At 41.3% G+C, this 13501-nt stretch overlaps 1 protein-coding gene across 1 annotated transcript in view; it reads right to left on the bottom strand.

The window, feature by feature from the left end:
• ATP6V1C2 (ATPase H+ transporting V1 subunit C2) overlaps nucleotides 1-13141 on the bottom strand; it is a 75832-nt gene extending 62691 nt beyond the window's left edge. Inside the window, exons 1-3 of the mRNA XM_073625384.1 lie at nucleotides 13014-13141; nucleotides 9150-9304; nucleotides 5523-5590 (exon numbers count right to left, since the gene is read on the bottom strand). Of these exons, the coding sequence (XP_073481485.1) occupies nucleotides 5523-5590; nucleotides 9150-9275 (194 nt within the window). The 5' untranslated portion in view covers nucleotides 9276-9304; nucleotides 13014-13141. The remainder of the gene's footprint in view (nucleotides 1-5522; nucleotides 5591-9149; nucleotides 9305-13013) is intronic.
• Nucleotides 13142-13501: the final 360 nt, after the last annotated feature.

The following is a 13501-nucleotide window of genomic DNA, read 5'->3' on the forward strand; positions in this document are numbered from 1 at the left end:
CAGCGACGGACCTGTCAGAGCGCCGCTCTCCCCTATGGGGGGATCGGATGATGACGGTCCGTAGTGTCCGTCGTCATCCGATCCGATCCGAAAACGGAGGAAAAAGTAGGTTTTTCCTCCGTTACACTTTTCGGATCGGAGCGGGTCGGATGTCAGCGGACATGTCACCGCTGACATCCGACGCTCCATAGGGATGACTGTATGTCCGTTTTTCATCCGAAAACGGATGGATGAAAAACGGACATACGGATCATCCGTGTGAAAGAGGCCTAAGAAAAATCATTATTTTATGTTTTACTATGGGTTAAATGACAATATTAGCTGTTCACATGCTAATGTTAAGATGTTTTATAGAACAGGTTCTCTTGCTAGAATGTCTTTTACTTTGCAGTCTTCTGAACGTGTTGTTACAATGTCTTTGGAAGGTCTTTCTGTGCAGCGAATCTGCTAGTCGGGGAGTCCCCTAGTATTGTATGGTGGGGCTGTTTAGGCTAGGTCGTTGAGAAGGTATTCCATAATTCCTAGATTGCAAGCTCTAACAAGCGGGGCTCGCTGATTTCCCCCTGTATTGAATTGTATTTTCAGCTTTCAGCACTGTCACGCTTTGAATGACAATTGCATGGTTATGCAACACTGTACCCAAACTAAATTTTTATAATTTTTTTCCCACAAATAGAGCTTTCCTTTGGTGGTATTTGATCACCTCTGCGGTTTTTAGTTTTTGCTAAACAAACTAAAAAAGACCAAAATTTTTGAAAAAAAAAGATTTTTTTTTTAGTTTCTTTCATAAAATTTTGTTTTCCCCTTCACTGATGAGGCGGCACTGATGGCCACTGATGAGTTGGCACTGATAAATTGGCACTGATGGGCACTGATGAGGAGGCACTGATATGTAGAATTGATGGGCACTGATATGCAGCACTGATGGGCACCAATAGCCGGCACTGATATGCAGCACTGATGGGCACTGATAGACGGCACTGATGGGCACTGATAGGTGGCACTGATGGGCACTGACAGGCGGCACTGATGGGCACTGACAGGCGGCTGTGATGGGCACTGAAAGGCGACACTGATTGGCACTGGCAGGTGGCACTGACAGGTAGCACAGGCAGCACTGATGATTAGGTACTGAGAAGTACTGACAGGTGTTACTGCTGGGCAGTGATTGGCACTGTGGTGAGCAGTGATTGGCACTGTGGTGGGCACTGGCACACTTTATTGTTGTGGCACTTCTGGGCACTGATTGGCAGGTGATTGTTACATTTGATCAATGTGCTGATTATCAGCACAGCCCCCCCCCCCCCCCCCTGCTGACAGGGAGAGCCGCCGATCGGCTCTTCCTGTCAGCGCAAACCGAGGAATGCCGTTTACCGGCACTTCCTGGTTAATGCGATGATCAGCTGGGATTGGTCACAGCTGATCACGTGGTAAGAAGCCCCTGACAAAGGCTTCTTATCACGATTGGAGATGCGGGGTGTCCGACTGACACGCCGCGATCGCCGTGATGCATGCCCCCACGGGCGCGCGTCGGCATGTTATCCTGCTGGACGTCATATGACGCCCAGTCAGGATAACAGAACCACTTCCCGTCTGTCAATCTGCTATAGGCCGGGAGGGAAGTGGTTAAACAAATTCTTAACTGCTTGCCGACCAGCCGCCGCAGTTTTTGGGTGAAGCGACGTTACCTTACGTCGCTTCGCCTTTTAGCCACTAGGGGCGCGCACGCGCACCTGCAGCATGTGCCTTGAGCCGATGCGAGTGCTCGGCTGGCGTAATGACCGCCGGGCACCCACGATCGCTCATGACAGAGCGAGAACCGGGATCTGTGTGTGTAATCACACAAATCCCGATTCTCTCAGGGGAGTAGAGACAGATCGTGTGTTCATACTAAGTATGAACTCCAATCTCTCTCTCCTCCTAGACAGTCCCATCCCCTCTACAGTTAGAACACACCTAGGGAACACAGTTAACCCCTTGATCACCCCCTAGTGTTAACCCCTCCACTGCCAGTGATATTTATACACTAATCAGTGCATTTTTATAGCACTGATGACTGTATAAATGTCACTGGTCCCAAAAATGTGCCAAAAGTGTCCAATTTGTCCGCCGCAATATCGCAGTCACGATAAAAATCGCAGATAGCAGCCATTACTAGTAAAAAAAAAAAAAAAATAATAAAAATGCCGTAAATCTATCCCCTATTTTGTAGACGCTATAACTTTTGCGCAAACCAATCAATATACACTTATTGCGATTTTTTTTTTACCAAAAATATGTAGAAGAATACATATCGGCCTAAACTGAGGAAAAAAATTGTTTTTTTGATAAAAATTGTGTGATATTTATTATAGTGAAATGTAAAAGATATTGGCAGTTATTTATGAAAGGCAAATCCACTTTGCACTGCAAGTGCACTTGGAAGTGCAGTTGATCTAAATCTAAGGGGTAGATCTGAAATGAGGGGAAGCTCAGCTGATTTTATCGTCTAATCATGTGCAAGCTAAAATGCTGTTTTTTATTTTCCTTGCATGTCCCCCTCAGATCTACAGCAACTGCACTTCCAAGTGCACTTTCAAGTGCACTTACAGTGCAAAGTGGATTTGCCTTTAGTAAATAACCCCCATTGTGTTTTTTTCAAAATTGTCGCTCTTCTTTTGTTTATAGTGCAAAAAATAAAAACCACAGAGGCGATCAAATGCCACCAAAAGAAAGCTCTATTTGTCTGAAAAAAAGGACATCAATTTTGTTTGGGTAAAGCATTGCATGACCGTGCAATTTTCAGTTAAAGCAACGCAGTGCTGTATCGCAAAAAATGGCCTGGTCATTGAGCAGTCAAATCTTCCGGGACTGAAGTGGTTAAAGAGCTAAAATGTAAGATGTTTTAGGAGATCTTGCATAGCAAATGTCGGAGAACAGGGTTTAAAAGAGCCCCTCTTGATGAAGACAGAAGATCCTTAGTTAAAGTGGTCCTGCAGCCTCATAGAACAATCAGGGGAGAATAAAAACTCCTCCTACATTGTGGTTGGTGAGACCCAGTGAAAGTATGCCCAAAACACAGGTATTATTTTTATTGAACAAAACCTTACCACACCAAAAAAATAACGCGTACGTAAAACAATAGAAAACAATAATAATTAGCATCTATATATAAATCATACCTCAGAAATGGTAATATATCAACAGAACAGCGCTGATCATAACCAAGGAATGAACAATCTGTAAATTCTTATGTCAACTTTTTTTGTGTGCAAAAAAAAAAAAAAGATATATATACTGTATGTGTCTATCTATCTATATATCTATATATCTAGATCTATATATAGATATACTGTATATACAGTATCTCACAAAAGTGAGTACACCCCTCACATTTTTGTAAATATTTTATTATATCTTTTCATGTGACAACACTGAAGAAATGACACTTTGCTACAATGTAAAGTAGTGAGTGTACAGATTGAAGAGTTTAAAGAGCGTACAGCTTGTATAACAGTGTAAATTTGCTGTCCCCTCAAAATAACTCAACACACAGCGATTAATGTCTAAACCGCTGGCAACAAAAGTGAGTACACCCCTAAGTGAAAATGTCCAAATTGGGCCCAAAGTGTCAATATTTTGTGTGACCACCACTATTTTCCAGCACTGCCTTAACCCTCTTGGGCATGGAGTTCACCAGAGCTTCACAGGTTGCCACTGAAGTTCTCTTCCACTCCTCCAAGATGATATCAGGGAGCTGATGGATGTTAGAGACCTTGCGCTGATCCACCTTCCATTTGAGGATGCCCCACAGATGCTCAATAGGGTTTAAGTCTGGAGACATGCTTGGCTAGTCCATCACCTTTACTCTCAGCTTCTTTAGCAAGGCAGTTAGTTGTCTTGGAGGTGTGTTTGGGAATGTTAAGTTGGAATAGTGCCCTGCGGCCCAGTCTCCGAAGGGAGGGGGTCATGCTCTGCTTCAGTATGTCACAGTACATGTTGGCATTCATGGTTCCCTCAGTGAGCTGTAGCTCCCCAGTTCCGGCAGCACTCATGCAGCCCCAGACCATGACACTCCCACCAACATGCTTGACTGTAGGCAAGACACACTTATCTTTGTACTCCTCACCTGATTGCTGCCACACATGCTTGACACCATCTGAACCAAATACATTTTTTTTGGTCTCATCAGACCACAGGACAAGGTTCCAGTAATCCATGTCCTTAGTTTTCTTGTCTTCAGCAAATTGTTTGCGGGTTTTCTTGTGCATTATCTTTAGAAGAGGCTTCCTTCTGGGACGATAGCCATTAAGACCAATTTAATGCAGTGTGCGACATATGATCTGAGTACTGACAGGCTGACCCCCCAACCCCTTCAACTTCTGCAGCAACACTGGCAGCACTTATACGTCTATTTCCCAAAGACAACCTCTGAATATGACGCTGAGCACATGGACTCAACTTCTTTGGTTGACCATGGCAAGGCCTGTTCTGAGTGGAACCTGTTCTCTTAAACCACTGTATGGTCTTGTCCACCATGCTGCAGCTCAGTTTCAGAGTCTTGGCAATCTTCTTATAGCCATCTTTATGTAGAGCAACAATTATTTTTTTCAGATACTTAGAGAGTTCTTTGTCATGAGGTGTCATATTGAACTTCCAGTGACCAGTATGAGAGAGTGAGAGCTATAACACCAAATTTAACACACCTGCTCCCCAGTCACACCTGAGACCTTGTAGCACTAATGAGTCACATGACACCGGGGAGAGAATTTGGCTAATTAGGGCCCAATTTGGACATTTTCACTTAGGGGTGTACTCACTTTTGTTGCCAGCGTTTTAGACATTAATGGCTGTGTGTTGAGTTATTTTGAGGGGACAGCAAATTTACACTGTTATACAATCTGTACACTCACTACTTTACATTGTAGCAAAGTGTCATTTCTTCAGTGTTGTCACATGAAAAGATAGAATAAAATATTTACAAAAATGTGAGGGGTGTACTCACTTTTGTGAGATACTGTGTATGTATATATATATATATATATATATATATATATATATATATAAATCTTTTTTTTTTTTTTTCGTTTTATTTATTTGCACAAAACATTTTTCACATATGGATTTATAGATTGTTCTTTTATTTAATAATAATCAGCACTGTTCTGTTGATATATTTATTTTTTATTGCAGCAGCAAATGCAACCTAATGTCAGTTTTTAACATTAGATCTGCTTTATGCAATATGAACAGCCGACTGAGGTCCAAAACACAATTTAGGTCCAAAAAAGGAACAGTATTTGAAGTGAATTATGAGCCACACCGCTAACAGCGGCCATTCTCTATAGCACCATGTAGGTTCTGCCCTTTTACTAGTTGTGATTAGTGTACACATATGTAAACAAGCCTGTGACAGATCCTAGTCACTTGTGTTTAGTTCTAGATCGAAGAATCGGGTGAGGGTTTGGTTCAATCAGGATCTGTGTGTATGTGTAAACTACAGGCCCTCTGACCTTGTGTACAGTAAACAAGCTATGCTTTACCCTTCAGCAAAGACATCCAGTTTCCCCAGATCATCAGACAGTCCGATCAATGCGTCCAGAGTCCCCACCTGTTCAGGAAACAAAGTAAATAGATAGGATGAGACATCTTTAATCTATATTCATTATTGATTTATGTTCAAAAGTGAAAAAAATAATAGAGTAGATTTACTAAAGGCAAACAGACTATGCACTTTGCAAGTGCAATAGCTCCAGAGCTTAGTAAATGAGGTGAAGCTTCACTTTGCAAAGAATACCCAATTACCCAATGCAAGGTATATAAAAAAAAGAGCATTTTTGCTTGCACATGATTGGATGGTGGAAGTCAGCATAGCTCTCCCTCATTTAATAAGCTCTGGAGCAACTTCACTTGCAAATTGCACAGTCTATTTGCCTTTAGTAAATAACTCCACTGTGTGCATTTAATATGAATGTGATATTATAATTGTCAAATATATAAGAATGATGTGATGTGTTATATATGTAATTGTCACTAAAACATGAAAACTTTCTGATATTGCCAGTGTGTTCAGCTACGTTGTATGTAAAATTAATATGACAGCTTGCAAAAATGTGCACATTTCCAAAGTTACATAACAATACAGTAAACCACGAATAATTACAGAATAGGAAAAAGTTAGAATGTCTTTCAGGTTTTTATTGCTGACTGTGTCATCACTGGGGAGATATCTCCTCACTTCCTCTCCAAGTCAGGAGGACAGGAAATAAGCACATCTTCCCAAATAGCAAAAATAAAAAAAAGGCATTCCAACCCTTCTCAAGAACCAGTGTTAATTTCGTCGACTAAAATATTTTTGTCGACTAAATTAACACCATTTTAGTTGACTAAAATACGACTGAAAATAAAATAATTCAAATGACTAAAATACAATTAAAACTAAAATGACAATTTAGTCAAAAGACTATGACTAAAACTAAATTGAATTTATATCACAATGGCTAAATCTGTGCCTGTAGTGCATGTTCAAACCTTAATACCATAAATAATAAACATGTTATTTGATTTCTACTCCAGGAGTATATAATGTTTGGCAGTTCTAAAGAAATAATGCATTAAAATTTAAAGTGATACTAAAGGTTCGTTTTTTATTTGTTTAACATAACAAACATGTCATACTTACCTCCACTGTGCAGCTCGTTTTGCACAGAGTGGCCCCCGATCATCCTCCTCTGGGGTCCCTCGGCAGCTCTCGCGGCGCCTCCCGCAATCAGATAACCCCCTAGAAGAAGCGCTCTCCCGAGGGGGTTACCTTGCGGGCACGCTCCTGAGTCCAGCATTTGCATCCATAGACACGAATGCCAATTGGGCCCTGCCCCCTCGACCTGCGTCATTGGATTTGATTGACAGCAGCGTGAGCCAATGGCTACGCTGCTATCAATCAATCCAATCAGGACCAGAGTCACCGGCTTTTGGACGAGATAGAGGGGGTATAGGTAAGTAAAACGGGGGCTCGGGGGGGGGGGGTGCAACACGTAGAATGCATTGAGGTGAAAAACCTCGAAGGTTTACAACCCCTTTAACTGAATCCTATTAGATTTTATGTACTGGAGATTTTAGTTGACTAAAATATGACTAAAATTTAAACAAATCAGATGACTAAAATAACTAAAACTAGATTGAAATTTCATGTTGAAATGAACACTCTCAAGAGCCTACTAAAGAAAATAAACAAAGAGACAGTAAGGAAGAGAGAGGATATCTCCACAGCAAAGACCTAACAAAGGTTCTAACCCTCGCTTATTCTATTCCAAATTAATGCTACACTAGATTACTAATTTATACTTTTCACATAAAAAAACACAAGGAACAAAAGAAATGTAAAGTGTAAGTTCAACCAAAACTTTTTTTTTTCTATTTTTAGTGGGCAAGAATTTGAACCCATGCTGGGCTTGTACTGCTATCCGTATCTATCTATCTATCTATCTATCTATCTATCTATCTATCTATCTATCTATCTATCTATCTATCTATCTATCTATCTATCTATCTATATAAAACAACACACTTTAAAGTCCAATTTAAAAATAAAACAATAAAAGAGTTTTAGAATCCAAATCAAATTTCCCATTTTTCAGATCTCTGCTGGTAGTTTTATCCTGTCTGTAGTCTGATTTGAGGAGTATGGGAGATAAAGGTCACTTCTTGTTTTCACTGCAAACTATTTAACAACAAATGCGGTTGTGTTGTGAACACCTTCCTCACTGTTGTGTAATGAACATTGTACACATTTACTGCAAAGACGTACTGTTTTCTGTAAACCTTTCTTTTTAACTTCTTCACTCCCAGAGCCCATCCCCTCTTAAAATAAACTTGCCTTGGTGGAAATACCAGGACTGATCTTCTAAAAATGCTAGCTGTCTTGTAGTTAATCTGAGCCCCTTCAATACCTTACCATCTGGAAAGTCAGAGATAAGTCAGAAACCTTTATTTGAATACTTGAACCAGGTTAGCAACTCAAAGGCTAAGTTCACATTTGTATGGTTCTGCATGCTGCGTTTGCACAGGCACAGAATCCCATTCATTTGATTGGGCTACTGTTCCTGCATTTCCCGCAGGAAAAAGGTCCCTGCACCTTTTTTTAAAAAATGGCATCATGGAAGCTGCATGGAGCTTTGGCACTGTGCGTTTTCACACGTGGGAATCATCCCGCGTTTTTCAGTGCTTGGGGTGCTATTAAGAGTTAATGTCACCCCCCGTGCATTTAGTGCAGCTGCATGCGTGTGCGGGAACGTGTGGGATTTACACTCACTTCAATACCCACACAAATGTTAACCTAGCCTTAAAGCCAATGGATCAGCAAGACAACCAGGAAACATTTTTAGATTAGAGAGGTCCGCTGTGTCTCAATGTTATTCTCATGACATGTTTACTTTAAGGCTCTGTTTCCACTTGTACAACTTGTCCTGCGACTTGGGACTGCAAAGTCGCATGACAAGTGGTACCCAGTGATTTCCAATGAGTACCGTTCATATCTGTGCGACTTCAAAGAAAGTAGTCCCTGCACTACTGTGGTCCAACTTTGATGCGACTTGAGGTTCTTAGACCTGAAGAATGCACAGGCATTGCTTCACGTCACATCAAAATCGCAGCAAAATCTTGCGGCAAAACCACGCGACCTTCAGGTCGCAATAGTGGAAACCTAGGCTAACTCCTAGAGATGTTTTTAAATGTTTGAGGCTGGTAAGGTAAGTATCCTTTTATTAAAAGTCAGCAGCTACAGTATGCTGCTGACTTTTTTTTTTGTCCATACAGCCCAAAGATTCTCTTTATGTGCAATTTTTATTTAGCACAAAAAATTAAAAAGTCAAAATTTTCTATTTTAATTAAAGAGAGTTTTATTCCTCCGTTTAACGACAACTCACGTCTGCAGGAAAAATCTGTAATCTTGTAACCCTGAGATGAAATCAGCAGGAGTCTACATAGACAGTCATTAGGTTTTCACAGGTTTGTGATGATAAAAATCCACCCAAAAGTAGTCATTTGTTTAGTAGAGATTATTTGATGCATACTAAATGGATGCTACAGGACACCACGCTTACCAACACATTGGTCTTCACCTAGCAGAAAAGGTTTTCCCCGCTCTAGGATATTATGACTTGTGTACTCACCTTCAGATCGGGTATTACAAATTTTGAATTGCTTGACAGGTTGGCTTTAGATGTCACGGTATTCATTCTCTCCAGGGCCGTCAGATTGGTTTTGTCTCCAGGAACAGAAATTAACCAGAACTCCATCTTCCAGTTTAATATCAATCTCCAAATAGCTGGAAACAAAAATTGTATTGTGAGGCATCCACTAAATTTGCTTTTAGAAAAAAAAGATAGTTAGGAACTAGCCTGACTTGTACATGTGTTACAAAAGGTCAAATATTATATTTATTATTTTACAATTGTTACAGGTCAAACATGAACAAAAAAAATCAGCTCATTGAAAACTGATGTTTTAGGCTAGGTTCACACTGAAGCACAAAGCGGCTCACAGCAGGGGTCTGGTGCATTCCTGTTCACCATTTCAGGTCTGGTTTCAGCCCAAATATTTGGCTGAATTCGGACCTGAAATGGACCAGAAGACGCACAAGACTCCTGTGCAATTTGCACCGGAGCCTCCCCGGAGATGTATGAACCTGCTCCATTGAGAGCCAGTCACAATCTCCTGACGTGCGAATTGGATGCGGAGAAACCCGCATCCAATTCATAATAGTAACCCAGCCTTAGCCATAGACTCTTGTGAGCTAAATGACTCTATGCTTGGATGATTCTTGAGGACTCCAGTGGTGAGATCTTCTTCATCTATAGGTGGCCATACACTATACAACCTGAGTGTACAATCTCCTTACCAAAATGATATAATCGGAGACACAACTATTCAATCCATTCAGTCTGTATCAAATCATGGAATGTCTAATGTATAGGAGAATTTCTAAACTAGGGTTCCTCCAGAGGTTGTTAGTGGTTCCTTGAGCAATGAGCAATTTCTGCCTCTCAGATAGTTAAAAAGATCAATGGTGTCAGTGAGAACCTATCTGTAAGGCCCCTTCCACACGATCGGACCGTTCAGGTCCGCCTGTCAGTTTTAACGGCGGACCTGAACGGGCGCTCCATGTTAGCCTATGGAGCGACGGATGTCAGCGGAGACATGTCCGCTGACATCCGACCCGGTCCGATCTGTAAAAAGCAGACAGATGGCCCTACGTCCAGATCCGTCGCTGGCAGATCGGATCGGGTGAGATCTAATGAAAACGGACATGCTGTCCATTTTCATCCGATCCCTCCATAGGCGGCAGGGGCGCCTGACAAGCCCCTTCCCGCTTAGTGAGCAGAGAGGGACCTGTCATCCGCCGGCTCAGCGGAGATCAACGGACTGATCTCCCGCTGAGCCGGCGGACCGAGGCAGGCTCCGTGGAAACGGAGTCCGCCTCGTGTGAATGAGGGCTAAGGGGGGAATTCTTCCCAATGACCACAAATGTAAACAGCATTCTTCCCACTGACATCACACTGATGTATCATGAGTTGTAGATATAGTAATTTTAAGCAGGGGTTGCCTGAGACTGGAAAGTTATTTTAAGGGTTCCTCTGTGGTGAAAAGGTTGTGAAAGGATGATGTAGAGGGAAACAATCCATTAAAATTATATTCAGGTGGGTATATCCAACCACAGAACACAATTGCTGGTAAATTCTATTGATCTGACAAATCAATCAAATGCCTTCTGTAACCAGTTTGAAGTGGACCTAAAGTAAGAAACAAAACGTAAGGTCCAGTGGTCCTTATCATTGCTCCTATCCAAAATATACAAGTAGGGTCAATTAAATACTCACTGGTTTGCTGTAGGGGGCTCCTTCCAGGTTTAAATGGCCAGCACTTCTCTGACATCTCCTTTTCTTTGCCATGGCAGGGGGCAAGTTCTAGCATATGGCAGAGGCACTGATTGGCTAGTTCCAGCAAACAAGTAAGTATTTTAGTGATCAGTTTTTTACCTAAGTTTGCTTTAGGTGATTTCCATACAATATACATTTTAGTCTAAAGTTGATTTAGAAAGGTGTACATTATATTTATTCATGTATGCAGCTTTATGAAGTACACTGGCCATTCACATTATCCTTCAATAGAGCTGAAAGTCTAATGTATCTGCCATTGTCACACATTCTCACATACTATACAGCGGACTTTCTTCTTAACCTTTTTGACTTAGGAGAATCCTTGAAATAACTTTCAGGTCTTGAGGAACATCTATTAACAATTGTTATATCTACAGCTCACACATATAATGAAGTGAAAGTTATAATGATGCATAGGATTATACAGTATTCAGTAATAATCAACAAAAAAGAATGTTAACCAGAAATGCAGACAGTGAAAAATTGTACTGTGCCTTGACATTGGTGGCAAAGTTCCCCTTACTTTGGTGGTCAGCAGAGACGGACAGCCTTAGATTAGTGGTCATTGCTAAGAATGTCCCTTACCTTGGTGGTCAGTGGAAAAATGCTCCTTTTACAGGCAGCTAAAAAGATAATTGGATCAGCATTTACTTCCTTGAGAGACTAGACTAGAGAAGATGCTCCAGTGGTCTCATGTCACCGACTCTGATGAAATACATTGGTGGCAGAACTATGAAGGCACTGTCAGGCTGGAGATTAGCCTGCCACAGCTCAGGGAACCCCTGGCATCTTCTATAGCAGGTGTCTCCAAACTGGAGCCTGAGGGCTGGATGTGGCCCTTTGCTAACCTTTACCCAACCCTTGGTTCACTATTCCTTACACTGATATCAATGATGGGCACTATTCATTCCACTGACACTAACAATGGGGCACTATTTCTTCCACTGATACCAATGATGGGGCACTGCTTCTCTTCCTACTGACCACCCTGAGACCATGTTTATTCCCACTGATGCTGGCCCAGGATATTTCTACCTCCAATCTGGCACCCCTAAAGTCTAAAGGACAGTAAACTGGCCCTTTGTTTGAAATTTTTGGAGATCCCTGTTCTAGAGCAACCTTTCTCAACCTTTATAACATGGAGGAACCCTTGAAATAACTTTCTGGTCTCAGAGAACCCTTTCTAATGATTACTATATTTACAGCTCACAACTTATAAGTGTGATGGTCACTCCTTATGTTTTTGGTTATTAGAAAGGTTGCCCCCATGTACAGATAGCTAAAGAGATCATTGGTGTCAGTGGTTACTGTCTGAAAGTCAAAAGTTGCTTATTGCTCAAGGAACCCCTAGCAAGCTCAGGAGGATCCCTAAGGTTCCAGAGAATCCTGGTTGGGAAATACTGCCCTAGTGGAACCTTAAGGTTCTGTGAAACTCCGGGTGAGAATGGTCACTGTAGAATTTATTTGGTGAGAAGTCTGTTAAGCTGTAGAAGATTTTGGATTGTTGAAGAAATGAGGAACATATCAATTCAATGCAGATAGGGGTGGGAATTAAGCAGGGAACCCCAGTGCTGCAAGAAAAGGAGAAGAAAACTGCTTTTCCTTTTACTCATAGCACTTTATAGTCATATATTAATATTATAATAACCTTCAGAGTTAGCTGACAAGTTCATTTGTTGTCAGTGTACAATGTAGCTGTCACAGATCAGGTGTCTGCTACCTGTGATATTAGCAAGGTGTGGGATTACTGACATCTTCAGACTGCTGGGGTGTCAGAGAGCTGGGTTATGTGACACTTGCACAAGGGGAAACTTTTAATCTATTAATGCAGGTTTGCAAAAGCTAAAGTTCAAAAGTTTCAGAGGAACTGCAAATGTCAGCATGCCATCTTAGGTAGAGATCTGCAGGCTGACAGCCTGTGAATCCAGTTCATGTGAAGCACACTTTATTGCACTCAGCCAGTGTTACAACATTGCACCATCCTATAACAATGCCATGTTCTCCGTTATAAAGTTGGCATTAAGATGATCAGTGCAACTGATGGAATGCCATGCAGCTCTCTTATCCTACACACTTACAAAAATATAATTTTCTTACCTGAATGCACTGCCTGGTCACAGTGCCAGCCGTATTATCTGCCAGTCCCAGGGGCAGGAAAAGCAGTGCAGTCTGCTCTTCTCCTTCAAACAAGTGTGTGGCTTGTAGCTCAGGTGCTCTTTATCTGTAGATCAGGAAGGTGGCACCTTTGTGACGTGTGATCCAGCCCAGGGCTATCCCTTCCACTCATCCTAGACACTGCTCTGCTCTGGTGATGGCTTGCTGTCATGACATCATTGTTAAAGGTTTCCATAGACATTCAATAATTAGGCAACTACAAATCATGTAAATCCAATAAAACCAGTGTAAAATCAATCAATAAATAAATATTTAAACAATTCTTATTTATGCATATAACATAATATAATTCATACATCTGTGCAAATATGTAAAAAAAATGCAAACTTACTAAAATGTATTTGTAAAAGCAATCCTTTAGTGCAAAAAAGTGCAACAAGTGGAATCCAAGTCCTAATATGGCTGATTGG

This window comes from Aquarana catesbeiana, linkage group LG04 (genome assembly GCF_042186555.1).
Source record: "Aquarana catesbeiana isolate 2022-GZ linkage group LG04, ASM4218655v1, whole genome shotgun sequence".
NCBI classification, from domain to species: Eukaryota; Metazoa; Chordata; class Amphibia; order Anura; family Ranidae; genus Aquarana; species Aquarana catesbeiana.